At 38.4% G+C, this 12,835-nt stretch overlaps 2 protein-coding genes across 3 annotated transcripts in view; both read left to right on the top strand.

The window, feature by feature from the left end:
* LOC129337947 (LIM zinc-binding domain-containing Nebulette) overlaps positions 1-12,835 on the top strand; it is a 195,594-nt gene that overhangs the window by 160,432 nt on the left and 22,327 nt on the right. The gene's annotated exons all lie outside the window — the stretch shown is intronic.
* LOC129337708 (nebulette-like) overlaps positions 1-12,835 on the top strand; it is a 60,456-nt gene that overhangs the window by 41,209 nt on the left and 6,412 nt on the right. Inside the window, exons 7-14 of the mRNA XM_054991624.1 lie at positions 240-341; positions 6,050-6,157; positions 6,486-6,590; positions 8,744-8,848; positions 9,104-9,211; positions 9,692-9,802; positions 11,065-11,175; positions 11,935-12,045. Of these exons, the coding sequence (XP_054847599.1) occupies positions 240-341; positions 6,050-6,157; positions 6,486-6,590; positions 8,744-8,848; positions 9,104-9,211; positions 9,692-9,802; positions 11,065-11,175; positions 11,935-12,045 (861 nt within the window). The remainder of the gene's footprint in view (positions 1-239; positions 342-6,049; positions 6,158-6,485; positions 6,591-8,743; positions 8,849-9,103; positions 9,212-9,691; positions 9,803-11,064; positions 11,176-11,934; positions 12,046-12,835) is intronic.

Here is a 12,835-nt window from a genome sequence, read left to right as displayed (position 1 = left end):
GGTCAAATTGAAATGTTCTTTTTAATGCAGTATATTGTTTCTCAAATAAAATAAATGGTAAATTAGATAAACCTGGAGAAGCCTGGGAATTGCTGATTAGGGTGTTAGCAAAAGTGGTGTCAACATAGGTTATTGAATGATACTCACTCCACTGTTGCCTTTGAAGCTTGTATTTCCTTTGACAAAATTGAAGAAAAAAAATAACAAAATTTTAGCTTATATTGATTTGTGTCTTGAAGGTGGAATATGCAAAAGGAAGTCGAGAAATGAGTAAGGAACCATCTGTCCTTGGAAGACCAGACTTCAACCATGCTAAAGAAATTTCCAAATTTTTAAGCCAAGTAAGATTTTGATTTTTTTCCCCATGTAATATGTCCATTGAGATATCTTATTCCCAGGAGTTCATTTTATCTTCACATAAAGTGATCTATTTTTATTGGAAACCCTTTTCTGCACATTTTCAATGAGTTTCCTGGGCAGTTGTCATAAACATAGGTCCCCTTGTTTCTTCAGCTCCTCACTTTTCCTTTCTGACTTTCTTGAAATAGCAGAACAGCACAGCAGAACAGCAGCATCAAATGTGTCTAGATGTTGCCAGTAGTGTTGGATCTAATGCTGTGGTACTATTGTATTTTTTGCTCTGTGAATTCATAACTATCAACTTAAACAAAATAACAACAACAACAACAATAATACTGTAATATTGCTCCAACTCTGGAAGTTCACCCCAACTCTATATATCAAACCACTAATGATTCATTCTCTGGGGCTGAGACACTAGAATTTGTCAAAGCAAGTATAGAATGAAATGGAGGTGAGAAAATAAAACTTTTACTGGTCCACAGACCACTACAGCTGGTCAAAACCTGAACAGCTTTGCTTCACATACAGCAAATAACAAGTGGATTTTTTCTTATATTTTGAGGCAAAGAAGGCTGCCATCTACCTGTGGTTTCCTTGCCTCTTTATTAAGTTGCCACAGTTAATAGGATCAGATTGCATATTTCTTAGTATCAGATCTGAAAGGAAGTCTTAATCTGACTTATTTTAGGACAGGAAACAACAGCTCCCAGACTTATCTGGGGGCCAGATTGCAGGCTGTGTGGAGGAGGTGGGCGGGGAGTCGACATGGTGGCCGCCATGTTGTGAGTAGACATGGGCACGAACAACCCCCCCAAACAAGTTGTTCGTTGTCATCCACGAACAATGAACAACGAACAGTAACAAACATGACCCTGTTCACAAACATGTTTGTTGTTTGTGGCCCTTTAAACATCCCTTTAAACTAGCAGCTGGCAGGTGACGTGGGGGATTCCCCCCTGTCACCTGCCAGCTGATAGTTTAAAGGGCCCTTTCCTGCCACGTGCAAGAGCAGGGCCCTTTAAACACCCCACAAACTGACTTTCCCAATGTCCAATACCCACCAAATTTGCAGGGGACATAGTCCTCACTGTCCTCCGAAGACTCCCCAAGTTTCAGAGAGATTGCACCCCAGGAAAGGCATGATCCTTGGGCCCCCCTTTGCTGTAATTTTCTCTTCATAGTGGCAAAAATGGGACTCTCTGCTGGAAGTACATTGAAGGGTTAAAGCCAGAAGGAAAGCCAGAAGGAGTTCAGACAGAGTTCAGTCTCTACCTCCATTGCCGGGGGAATTGATTGAAAGGCGCCAGACTGTCTGGCTTGATGAACGGCTGACGAAGGCAATGAACAAGGCTTGCAACGACCACTTGTTCATTTAGAATGGGGCCTCACGAACAGCTTGTTTGCGAACAGATGAACGGGCTGTTTGTGGGTTTTTTCCATTCGTAATGCTGTTCTTGCCTATGTCTAGTTGTGAGAGGGGTGGGGAAGCACCAGGGGCCTGGGAGAGCATGCCCATGCACATCCAGTGCAGGCCCCTGGTCTGGGAAACTGGCCCCCACCCCTCAACACTTGGCTTGTCTGTGTGTTTTGTCTCCATGCCCTCTTCCCCCTCTCTTCCCCCACTCAGTGCTGGCCTGCAATATATTGTATGTGTGTGGAAATATGAAGTAAAATGTATATGTAATAGTGGCTATTATTCAGAGAACTGTGTAGCTAGCTGTATATGTGTACCAAAGATAGCTTCCATGTCTGAGCTGGGTATAAAAAATAATTTGTAATGTGTGCAGGAGGCTGTTCTTTAAAAGTACAAAATGTCATGACATGCGTGCAGGTTATTTTCATTCTCCCTTTCAGGGCTTTCTGGATCATGGGCTTATATTTTGGAACTGTTCTCAGATTCCATCTGTTCAAAATACCGTTGTAGAATTAATTAGTGAGATTAGAGTGTTGATAGATGAAAGACCCTAAAATAATTTTACTTTGTTGTATGAAAGGGTTAGTTGAGTCTAATTTTGATATTTAGTTTACTGGAAGCAGCAAAAATTATGTATTGTACAGGGCTGGATTGACGGGGCAGGGGGGGTAGTCTGCCCCCAGTGCTGTCAAAGAGGGGGCGCCAGGCATAGCTGCCATCCCAAGGAGCGTGTGGGTGGCAGGACAGGGGGCACACTTGCTGCGTGCTCCCTGTCCCGTGGGGCAGGCGAAAGGCAGCGTGGGTGGCTGGGAAGCCGCCCGTGCCATTCGCCTGCCCTGCAGGGCAGGGGGCGTGTGGCATGCCGGCCACCCCCTGTCCTGCGGGGCAGGCAAATGGTGCGGGCAGCCTCCCAGCCACTCGTGCTGCCGCCGTCAGCTCCACGGTGTGCCGGGACAGCCAGCTTGCCACGGGGTGGCATGCGCCACCCTGCGTGATGACATCACAGAAGTGACGTCACCACGCAGAGCTGGAAGTGCACGCGCGCTGCGTGCACACGGCCAGTCTTCGGTTGCCCTGGGCGCCGGCAACCATAGAATCGGACCTGGTATTTTAGCAAAATGGAAAAAGTCAAACTCACTTTCAGTTATGGGTTGTCATTAGAAAGTTTGAAAAATCATTTTAATGACAAATTTTAAATCTTGTGCATAATCCAAGAAAGTGTTTAGTAATAAATAAATACATTGTTCGAGAAATAGTATATAGTTTATGTTCTCGAATAGTGAATTCCAAGATAGAGTTTATCATATGTCTTTTGATTGGATGTACTGTTTTCAGTTATTCTTAATAATAACTGTTTTAAAAAGAAGATCTGACTGTCACAGGTGGTCAGAGTTTGTATCTTTGACTTACAAACCATTCCCCATTTTCCTTTGCCCTCCAAAGAGTAAACTTTGAGAATATTATTAGAACAGCAAAATGTAGCCACAGTACATCTGTTAATATCTGAAAGAAGTTAATTAGGCCACATGGGAAAAATGAAGATCTGCTTTATGATACTTGTGAGTTAAATAATATAATTAAAATATCATTTTCTTTAATCATACAGGCTAGCTGAAAGCAGTGAGGTTATGTTTTCCCCCTTTCTTTATAACGCTCCAGTAATAAAGTTTTGCTTGAATAATCCCATTATCATATTAACAATTTGCTCTTCTGTAATAATCTTTTAAGAATACTAATTTACATCTTATATTCAATCAGTTTGATATTAATTGTTGTCTAAGATAATTATTAGAGTTTAGATTATATGTTAAGATACTTCTTTATTGAAGTATCAGTGTATAATTGTAAGGCCTTCACCACAACTGACCCAAGGCATCATTTTGCTGAAGTAGCTTCTCTAAGAAGAGTGTGTCAAGAAGATCCCTTTCCAGAATTTTCTGGGGCCTTCTTTGACATTCTTAGGTCATAGTCGTAAGGTATATAATGCAGCAAGCTAGCTGAAGCTAGGCAGGTCAAACTCTGGTCGGTGTCTGAGTGAGAACCCACAAATACCATGTAAGAGAGGTGGAATGCAAATATGATTAAGAACGGTAAATGGGCCTGAGGTACCCATCTTGGATTCTATACCATTTCATTAATGTATAGACATAATGTATAGACTTTCCCCAATAGTTTGCTTGGGTTGCATATTCAGCTAGTACTTGTGTCAAATAGTATTTCTGGATAAGTGCTAACTTTCAGAGTGCTACATACTTTTCCTAAGACCTTTTGCAGTTTTTAAGCATCTTAGGGTATATTTTGCGAGTTTGTCAAAGAGCAGGTGATGTTCATTTATGAATAAAACACTTCCTAGATGTACTTGTAGCTTAGGAAAAATGCCACAAAGCTTTAAGAGATGTATTTGGAATCTGTGCAGATTTCTTAACAAAATTTCTTAACACAACTTTGATTTATTCTTCAGAGATTTTCTTTTGTAAGTAACTTGCTTATTTCAGGAGTTTTTTCTTAGCTCTCACAATATGTATGTTGTCTTAAATCAATCCCCCTGTAAGTCACAACAAATAAATTCAGTATGTAATTATGAGGTTAAATGCATCTTGATATGTAAATAAAAAATATTAACATGAATTTTGAAAGTAAAAAAGATGGTAAAGAAGTATTTTATAAAGAAATAAACACTACTCCTGAAATGTGTTGTGCAAAGCCAAAGTAGCCCAGGCTGTGTAGGTTAAATACCAATCAAACATCTTTTGATTCTATAAAATCAAACCAGCAGTGCTGAAACCATCCTGGAATTTCTCCTTTTGGAGGTTTTCATGGAAAGGCTGAAGAGGCATTCAGCTATTTGAACATAAGGTGCAGGATATGTGCTCTTAGGAAAGAGGCTTTGGACTGTGTTATCTTTTCGCTTTTATGGTTTCTGAATTCTATTTTGGATCCCAGATAAAAGGCTATTTTGGAACCACATTTAACTTTTGCAAATCTCTTGTGTATGATGTTCTTACTGGTAGTCTGACAGTTTATGAATGATGGATGTTTATTCCTTGTCCTCTTTCTTGTGCTCTGCAGCTAGACATTGCTGCTTAGTTCAGAGCTGCTACCATACAACAAAAAGACACTGTCCCATGTCTACCTGTTTCTCCCATAATATCTCATGATATAAAATGCATTATGTGGTATTGTGCCATTGGTTTAGCCACCCTCTGTTGAATTTCATTAATTGCCACTTCCAAGGATGTAGGAAAATATAGTATGATGATATTGCAACTCAAATTTTTATCAATAGAAGTTGCATAGGAGAACAAGATATGAGGCTGATATATTTAGGAGCAGTATTGTTTGCTTTGGGGCCCCCCCACAAAGATCAGGAACAGAAAAATGCCTGAACGGTGGTATGTATAACATCTCTCTCTCATACCTATTGTTTGGTAAGCTTTAGCCATTGTTGAATCCTTATTAATGCCAAGCAGCCCCTGTTCTGGCACAGAGAAACAGAACTTTATTTACCAAACATCCCACTAAAGCAAGAGGCAAATGCTTCTGTAGGCACGTATGCAATCTCACCTGTTTTTAAAACTCCTTTAGTGTAAAAAAAGGAGCCCCGTGGCACAGAGAGATAAGCTGCAGTACTGCTGTCCAAGCTCTGCTCACAACCTGAGTTTGATCCTGGCAGCAGCTGGGTTCAGGTAGCCGGCTCAAGGTTGACTCATCCTTCCATCCTTCCTAGGTCAGTAAAATGAGTACCCAGTTTCTGGGGGTAAAGTGTAGATGACTAGAGAAGGCAATGGCAAACCACCCCATAACAAAAGTCTGCCAAGAAAACGTCGTGATGCGATGTTCCCCCATGGGTCACTAATGACTCGGTGCTTGCTTAGGGGACTACCTTTACCTAGTGTATGTTATTTGCATCCATTGTTTTTTCTTACAACTTTTGTGAGGTTGTTTAAGGATAATATATTGAGTCGCCAGGATCCAAATAACCCTCTCTATGTACTGTGTCTTCACCTTTATTTTTCAAACGCAGCTTATTACATGGTTTTCAGTCAGAAGGTTTTCTGGATTAGTGTCAGGAAGTATGGGGATCTTAATTCAGAATGAGTACATTAGAAAACTAGCTATGTTCCTTGGTGCTAAGCTTACATCCTGCATCTCTTTGTTGGTTTTGTTTATAGTTATATAACTGATAGTTTGGAATATGCTGTGAATATAAAACATACATAAGTTCTGCATTTATTCATAGTTAGCTCCTAATGTGATATGCTTATTTCTTAGGCTAAATACAAAGAGGAATTTATTAAAGATATGAAGAACCATTGCTACAATCCTCTTGATAGTACCTCTTTCAAGCATGCACAAATTTCATCTGCCTTAGCAAGTAATGTAAGTTGGATTGTCTTAGCATAACAGAAAATGTTGGTCTCCATTGAATTTCTGTGTTGTCAATGCTCAGTGAGATTTCTGTATTACTATTAGCTTTTGCTTAATCTTTAATTAGAATTTCAGAATTGTCTGTTTCAAAGGGTTAAAATTCACTCCTGTACTCAGAATGGAATGCTAATTATTTTTGCCACATAGTAGTAAATGAGTGCCACCTAATGGTCATTCTAAATGTCAGTAAAAAATGAAAGACAACTTATTTTTTTGCTGAATGAAGGTGAACTTACGTGTTTCACTATTCCTTGATTGATGGATATTATTATTCTTGCAGGTGAAGTACAAAAAAGACCTGGAAAGCCTCCATGAGCCTATGTCTGCACTTCCAAATCTATTGCATTTAGAACATGCTTTGAATGCTAGCAAAATCCATAGTAATGTAGGTTGTAACCTTCGTAACTGTCTAAATTTATAAGATTTTATATATGAGTCTAGTTGCACTTCAGGGGTAGCTGGTGCTGCCCCAGAGATGCTATGCAAATCTTAAACCAAGGCCAGAAGAGAGAGCAGAGCAAGATGTCCCAATGATTGATACGGAGTTCTTCTGGGAATTAGAAGGATGGAAGTTATGCAGGATTTATTCTGTGTCTTCCAGCAAATTTCACAAGAATGGGAAGCAGATTCATACTTGCACATTGCATCGCTTGACGTCTTTCATTGCATGACATGAAACTCAATATCTGATCTGCTTCCTTCTCTGGTGACTCTATTTTAAAGCAAAGAATGAAATAGACACAACAACAAGGGATTAAAAAAGCCAAAATATTATTGAGGAATATGGCTAAAAGCTCATCTGACTAGTACCACTTTGGCCAGGACAGTGCTGTAGTATAGTGGTTAAGTGACTGGGCTATGAATCAGCACTTGGTTGGTTCAAATCCCTCTGCTGCCATGAGCTCTGCAGGTGGTCTTAGGTAAACCTTTCCTCTCAGCCCCAGCTCCCCAACTATTGTGGGGATAATAAAAATATTGACTTTGTTCACTGCTCTGAGTGGGCACATACCTGTTTTGAAGGGCAGTATATAAACACACTGTTCTTGTTGTCATTGTTATTACAACCAAAGTAACTTCTTTGGACAGGCCTTGACCAACAAAGAAGCATTTCCATTTTATAGTCTGTTCCCATAGTAGATGAGGGATGAATCCCTGAGTGATCATCCCTAATGGTTCTTCACTGGCTCAAAACATGCGTTAGAATTTACCTTTTTGAGCTACCCAGCCAGCTAAAGAAACTATCACCTCTAAAGAGATGCCTCCATTCTAGTCGCTGGCTTTGGACTTACATAGCCCCAAACTTATTTCCCTGCTGTGCAGTCCTAACTATGGGATAGAAAGGTTTCCTTTTCACCTTTATGTTGCATTCATCTGTGCTAAAAGCAAATGCAAGTGAACTGACAATCTAACAAGTTTTTTTTAAAAAAAATCTCTGAGTTATTGTTGAGTTATTTAACATGTTAACAGTGGTGGCATTACATGCTGAACTAAAATTATTTCCAGACTTTGAACAATCAGCTCTGTTTCAGTTTTATCTTTGAGTATTACTCAGTGGGAATTGCACACAATTCAGCCAATTGTGCTATATTGCTACATAAAAGTAGATCACAGTGGACCACTTGTATACAGGATTTTGTGAGCCGTTTTTTGCCCTTTATGATTTAGTATTATAATGTATTTTAAAATTACTTTTCTGGGCTTCATATTTTGTCATAGAACATCAACTAAGAGTGTTTTAGTTAGAACATCAACTAAGAGTGTTTTAGTTGCTTCCACTAGGAGGCAACCAGAGACTGTCAGATCTGAGCTCTTAATATATGAGTAATTCAGAAAACTCTGTTGCAAGTTGTTATTGACTTAATCTAGGATCCAAAGGACTATGCATGAACTACCATAATGTCATGGTGACTTTTCAGCATTCTATTTCACTGTCAACTCCCTCACTTCTTAAAAATCTATCCCAAAATTCTCGATACCCTCAGAACTATAAACCTTGAGGTGTGAAGGGTTGCCATCAGAAATGAAACCCAGATGGATAACTTTTGGACATGAGGACTTAGTTCCCATTTAGAGTCCAGGCTCTGTTACTTGTATTTACAACTACAATGCTGAGTTGCAAAGATATGCATAAGCTGCAGTGGGAGTCACTATGTGCTCTTGTATGTGCTGAACTAATGATTGGTTTATGCCATAAGTTAGCTTTTATCCATGGGTTTTGGAGAGGAGGAAAGTCCTGGATTTGCTTTTCCTAAGAGGTTGTTAGTACTTCATGCTGCTTGCATGATTCCCATGAAGACCTGGAAACACACAAGCAGCTCCTAGCATGGTTTCCATGTGCATATCGGTCTCACTGGATCATAGTGACAGTGTTTTCCCTGCTTAAAAAGAAACTATTTTTCAATTTTGCAATGAATTTTAGAAAAATATAAATGAAAGGGTTTAAAAAAATGTTTTTATCCTGTGCAAAGAAGCTATGCTGACTGATAGTAGTTTGGACTGTATGTATACGCAGATATATTTTGGTATTCTTTGTTTCAGTATGAATATAAGAAACTGTTTGAGAAAAGCAAGGGGCTATATCATTTTGTACCAGATACAGCAGATCAGCTGCTCCACAAAGAAAATGCAGTTCTGCAAAGTCAGGTATGTGTGCGGTTTTCACAGTCCACTGTTCTGCACACTCAGGGAGCAAACTCTATGCACAGCATTTAGTTCTATAAGCAGGACAGTGTTCTGCATGCATAACAGTTCTTGTGCTCATATGGAGCATTTCTGTGCATAGTGGAAAACAGGAAGCCCATTTGTATGTGGAACTTGCTGCTATTCTCTGTATAAGTATGAGCAAACTATCAGAAATTTTAATTTGCTTTAGGCTTGATTACTATTCTATTTTATTAGGTTAAGTACAAAGCAAAATATGAACAATCTAAAGGCAAGTCGATGCTAGAATTTTCAGATACACCAGCATACGAAGTTTCAAAGCAAGCTCAAAGCTTTCAAAGCGAGGTTAGTGGAACGCGTATGGAAATCCAATTACTGCACTACTTTAACTACTATACTGTGCTTAATTGTATGTGAGTAAAGATTATGGGTTCTTATCCCCCCCCTTTGGTGGAGATTCAAGGTGCCACCTTAAGCTAATTGATGGAACATTTGTACTGTTTCTTTTTCTCTGCAGAAAACTAGTGTGGCATATTACAAAGTGATTTTGCAAGTTACCTACTTTCAGAGGCATTTTGCTTCATATTTTAGTGATGGAGCTCTTCATGTAGAACAGCCTCCTGAGCACGTGGTATAAATTGTAACAGTTCTTTGGTTCCAATTTGATATAACAATAGCTTTTTGACGCAGATATTCCCCAAATATTTAGATTATTCATGTTTTAGAAATTCTGTGGAAATCATTTACCTCTCGGTGCAACAGAATTATATATATTGCATATAGTTTCCTATGTATAAACAGCAGCAATTTTGTTTCACTACACAGAAAATGTATCGAAGAGATTTTGAAGATAAGCTCAAAGGAAAAGCATCACTGGATTTAGACAAGACTCCAGAATTCTTGCATGTGAAAAATGTTACCAAACTGTTAAAAGAGGTAAAAGTGAAAAGATGGGAGAACTAATGATGCATAAATCTTATATGTAGGTTTACCAGTATACAAACTGGAATCATAGTGCAGGCTTAAACCATAATATAAAACAGCATGTCTGCTGTTGTCTTCTGGCCTCTTAGCATTCAGCTTTTAAAGTTCATATTCAAAGGTGGTAGAACTACCACCTCTGTGGGTGGCTATAATTATGATTTGTCCATTCATTCCCCATGGGAATCTATATGAAGCACTGGCCATGGTTTGCAAACTGTGCTTGAACTGCACTTAGGCTGCATTTTTTCATTGTGATTTGCTGGCCAGTCCCAAGCTATGGTTTGTTAATTCTAAACGTCATGTCAAGCTATAAGCTTCCTTAAGTGTGATTTAGGATGATGTCTGAGCTGGGCCTTTGTCTAAGGCTTGAAGATACATAAAGGAGATGCAGAAAGGTAAATGGAGAGAGAGTCCTGTTTTATCAGTCAGGCAATAAAGCATAAAACTCTATTTCCCCCTCCAGTTAACTGAATAACTGTAGTATGTCTGGCTTGCCTCTTCTATATTATCAGTGTAATGTCCTTGTACATGTTCATTATAGTCACAGTAACTTGATTTCTGGATAAGTGTCTGTGTATTGTATTCAGCACACCTTTGCCAATAATGATGGCATTAACAGGACTTGAGTGACAGTGTTATTCGTTGTCTGTAATCTCCAGTGCTACCATCCATAGCAGAAGCTTTTACTGTCTTATAGTGCATCTGTGTAACTCTGCTAGTAGCATAATAAGTTAGGGCATTTTTTCCAGAAGCAAAGTATAGATTACCTTTTTTTTTTTACTCGAGGTGTATCATATCTTTTGATTTCTCAATTCTATTTTAACTATGATAAATGTGTGCTATCTAATTCATATTTTATAGAGAGTTTCAAAGTATTCCTTGAAATATTTAATAAGAAGTTTTTCTTTTCAAGATCTTGCTCACAATTTAAAGCAGAGAAACCTTTTTTCCCCTGTAAACCTTCAGAAAGAGTATAGAAAAGATTTGGAAGAAGGGATGAAAGGAAAAGGGCTGACAGTATTTGAAGATACACCAGATTTGATTAGAGTGAGAAATGCAGCTCAGATACTAAATGAGGTAGGTTATGTTAGTAAAGGTTATTAATGTCATGGAAAGTGCACTTTTCACAAAGCACCCAATGAAATGTATTCTTAGTTTTTACAGTCAGTGGAAAAAAGTACATACTTTGAAACTGTTTCTACCTGTTTTTATAGAAGGAATACAGAAAAGATCTGGAAAATGAAATAAAAGGGAAAGGAGTTAAGTTCATTTCAGAAACTCCTGACATTCAAAGAGCAAAGAGAGCAACTGAAATTGTTAGCGAGGTCAGTAAAAGAAAATATTTAAAATGTTTTATGGCATGATCTGATTAGCAAAAAAAGATTGCAGATACTTCAGAAAAAGTAGAATACAGTGGTTGTATTTTTCACAACCATTGTTTGCTTTTACATTGCTGCAATATTTTTATTTTTTGAAAAACATCATAGAAATTTTGATTTTGAAATGTTTTGCTTGCACTGAATATCCTGTTGAATATCCTGAATATCCCTGAATACCTCGTTTGTGCACATAGGTAGAATGTCTCTTTGAGCAGGGTAGGAAAAAGCGTATTTTCCAGCTCATTTATTTCACTAGGCTTTTTGCGGTTGATATCAGTTCCAAATAGGTTAACTTAAAACACTTCTTGCTTATATTTCAGTTTTGAAATATAGAATATATTTTTTCTTAGGGCCTGCTAAAGAACAAAATATTCATTTTTTAAATTAATTATTTATAATTGAAACAACTAGAGAATCCCTAAGTCATCTAAAAATTCTCTGATGGCTGTAGTTTAGGTCAGACTATTCTTCCTCGCTCACTTAAAATGACTCTTATCTTAATAGCTTTTAAAACTATCATACATCCTTTTTGTATGTTTGCTGAAACAATTCTGTTTTAGAGAATAACTGCTTCAGTTTGCCTAATTGTAAAATTGCCTGTAAGGACAGTGTTGGATGTATAATATATAAGACATCTATGAAAGTAACTTATTGATTTTTTTCCCTTGAGTTCAGCAATGGATATGTTATTTCTTGTATTCACAGAAAGAATACAAAAAAGATCTAGAGACTGAAATTAAAGGGAAAGGTATGCAAGTTGGCACAGATACACCTGAAATGCAGCGAGCTAAGAAAGCTTCTGAAATTGCAAGTCAGGTTTGTTTAATTGAACCAGAAGTATATATTTTATTGTTTGCTTATTTTCTAGATTTATACCCTGCCTTTCTGCCTAGTTATGGCCACCAAGTGGCAAAAGTCAGAAAGGCTGTGTGGCAGCCATTGTTTGTTGAGCTACACATTCACCATTCTGTCTAGATAAGTCAATTTGCTATTCTTCCATGTGGAATTGCATAGTGACCACAACAAAGATAAAAAGTTGACCTTATCTGTAATCTATTCTGCAGCCACATATCCCTCCCTTCAGCCCTGCTGTGATCTCTCTGCCTGTTCTCCAGCAGGGGCTTCAAAAAACTGAGGTAAAGATAATTCCCCTCCCTCCCTTATGTTGAAATGGTCAGGGAAGGTATGTGTGTGGAGGTGCATTGTGCCGTAAAAAGAGTGTGAAAATTCTCTATGGCAGTCCTGTGGAGGCAACTGTATCCGTGTGTGACTGCATAGCAGACCACTTGATGAACAACAAATATAAGTAAGGGCCAACCCTATTTCCCCTTCCTAACATCTAGCTCTGCTCTCAGTTTAATAATGGGGGATGGGGTGGAAGATGCTGTCCATGGTGCTGACCTAGTGATTTGCCCAGACAACTTTTCTAGGTAGTAACATCTGTATTCCAGCATGCATTTAATTTTTAGCCTGCTTTAGGAATAGTTCCTTGATTGGTGACTCAAGGTATAAAATTCAGCCTCTTTTACTTTTTAACTGCATCATTGTAAGACAAATGAACCAATGAAGTTAATGGTCTTAACAGAGTAACTGGGCTTAGAATCAC

The sequence above is a fragment of the Eublepharis macularius genome, chromosome 11, assembly GCF_028583425.1.
Source record: "Eublepharis macularius isolate TG4126 chromosome 11, MPM_Emac_v1.0, whole genome shotgun sequence".
In the NCBI taxonomy this organism is placed as follows: domain Eukaryota; kingdom Metazoa; phylum Chordata; class Lepidosauria; order Squamata; family Eublepharidae; genus Eublepharis; species Eublepharis macularius.
The sequence above is the reverse complement of the archived record's forward strand: the minus strand, read 5'-3'. Positions and strand labels throughout refer to the sequence as shown.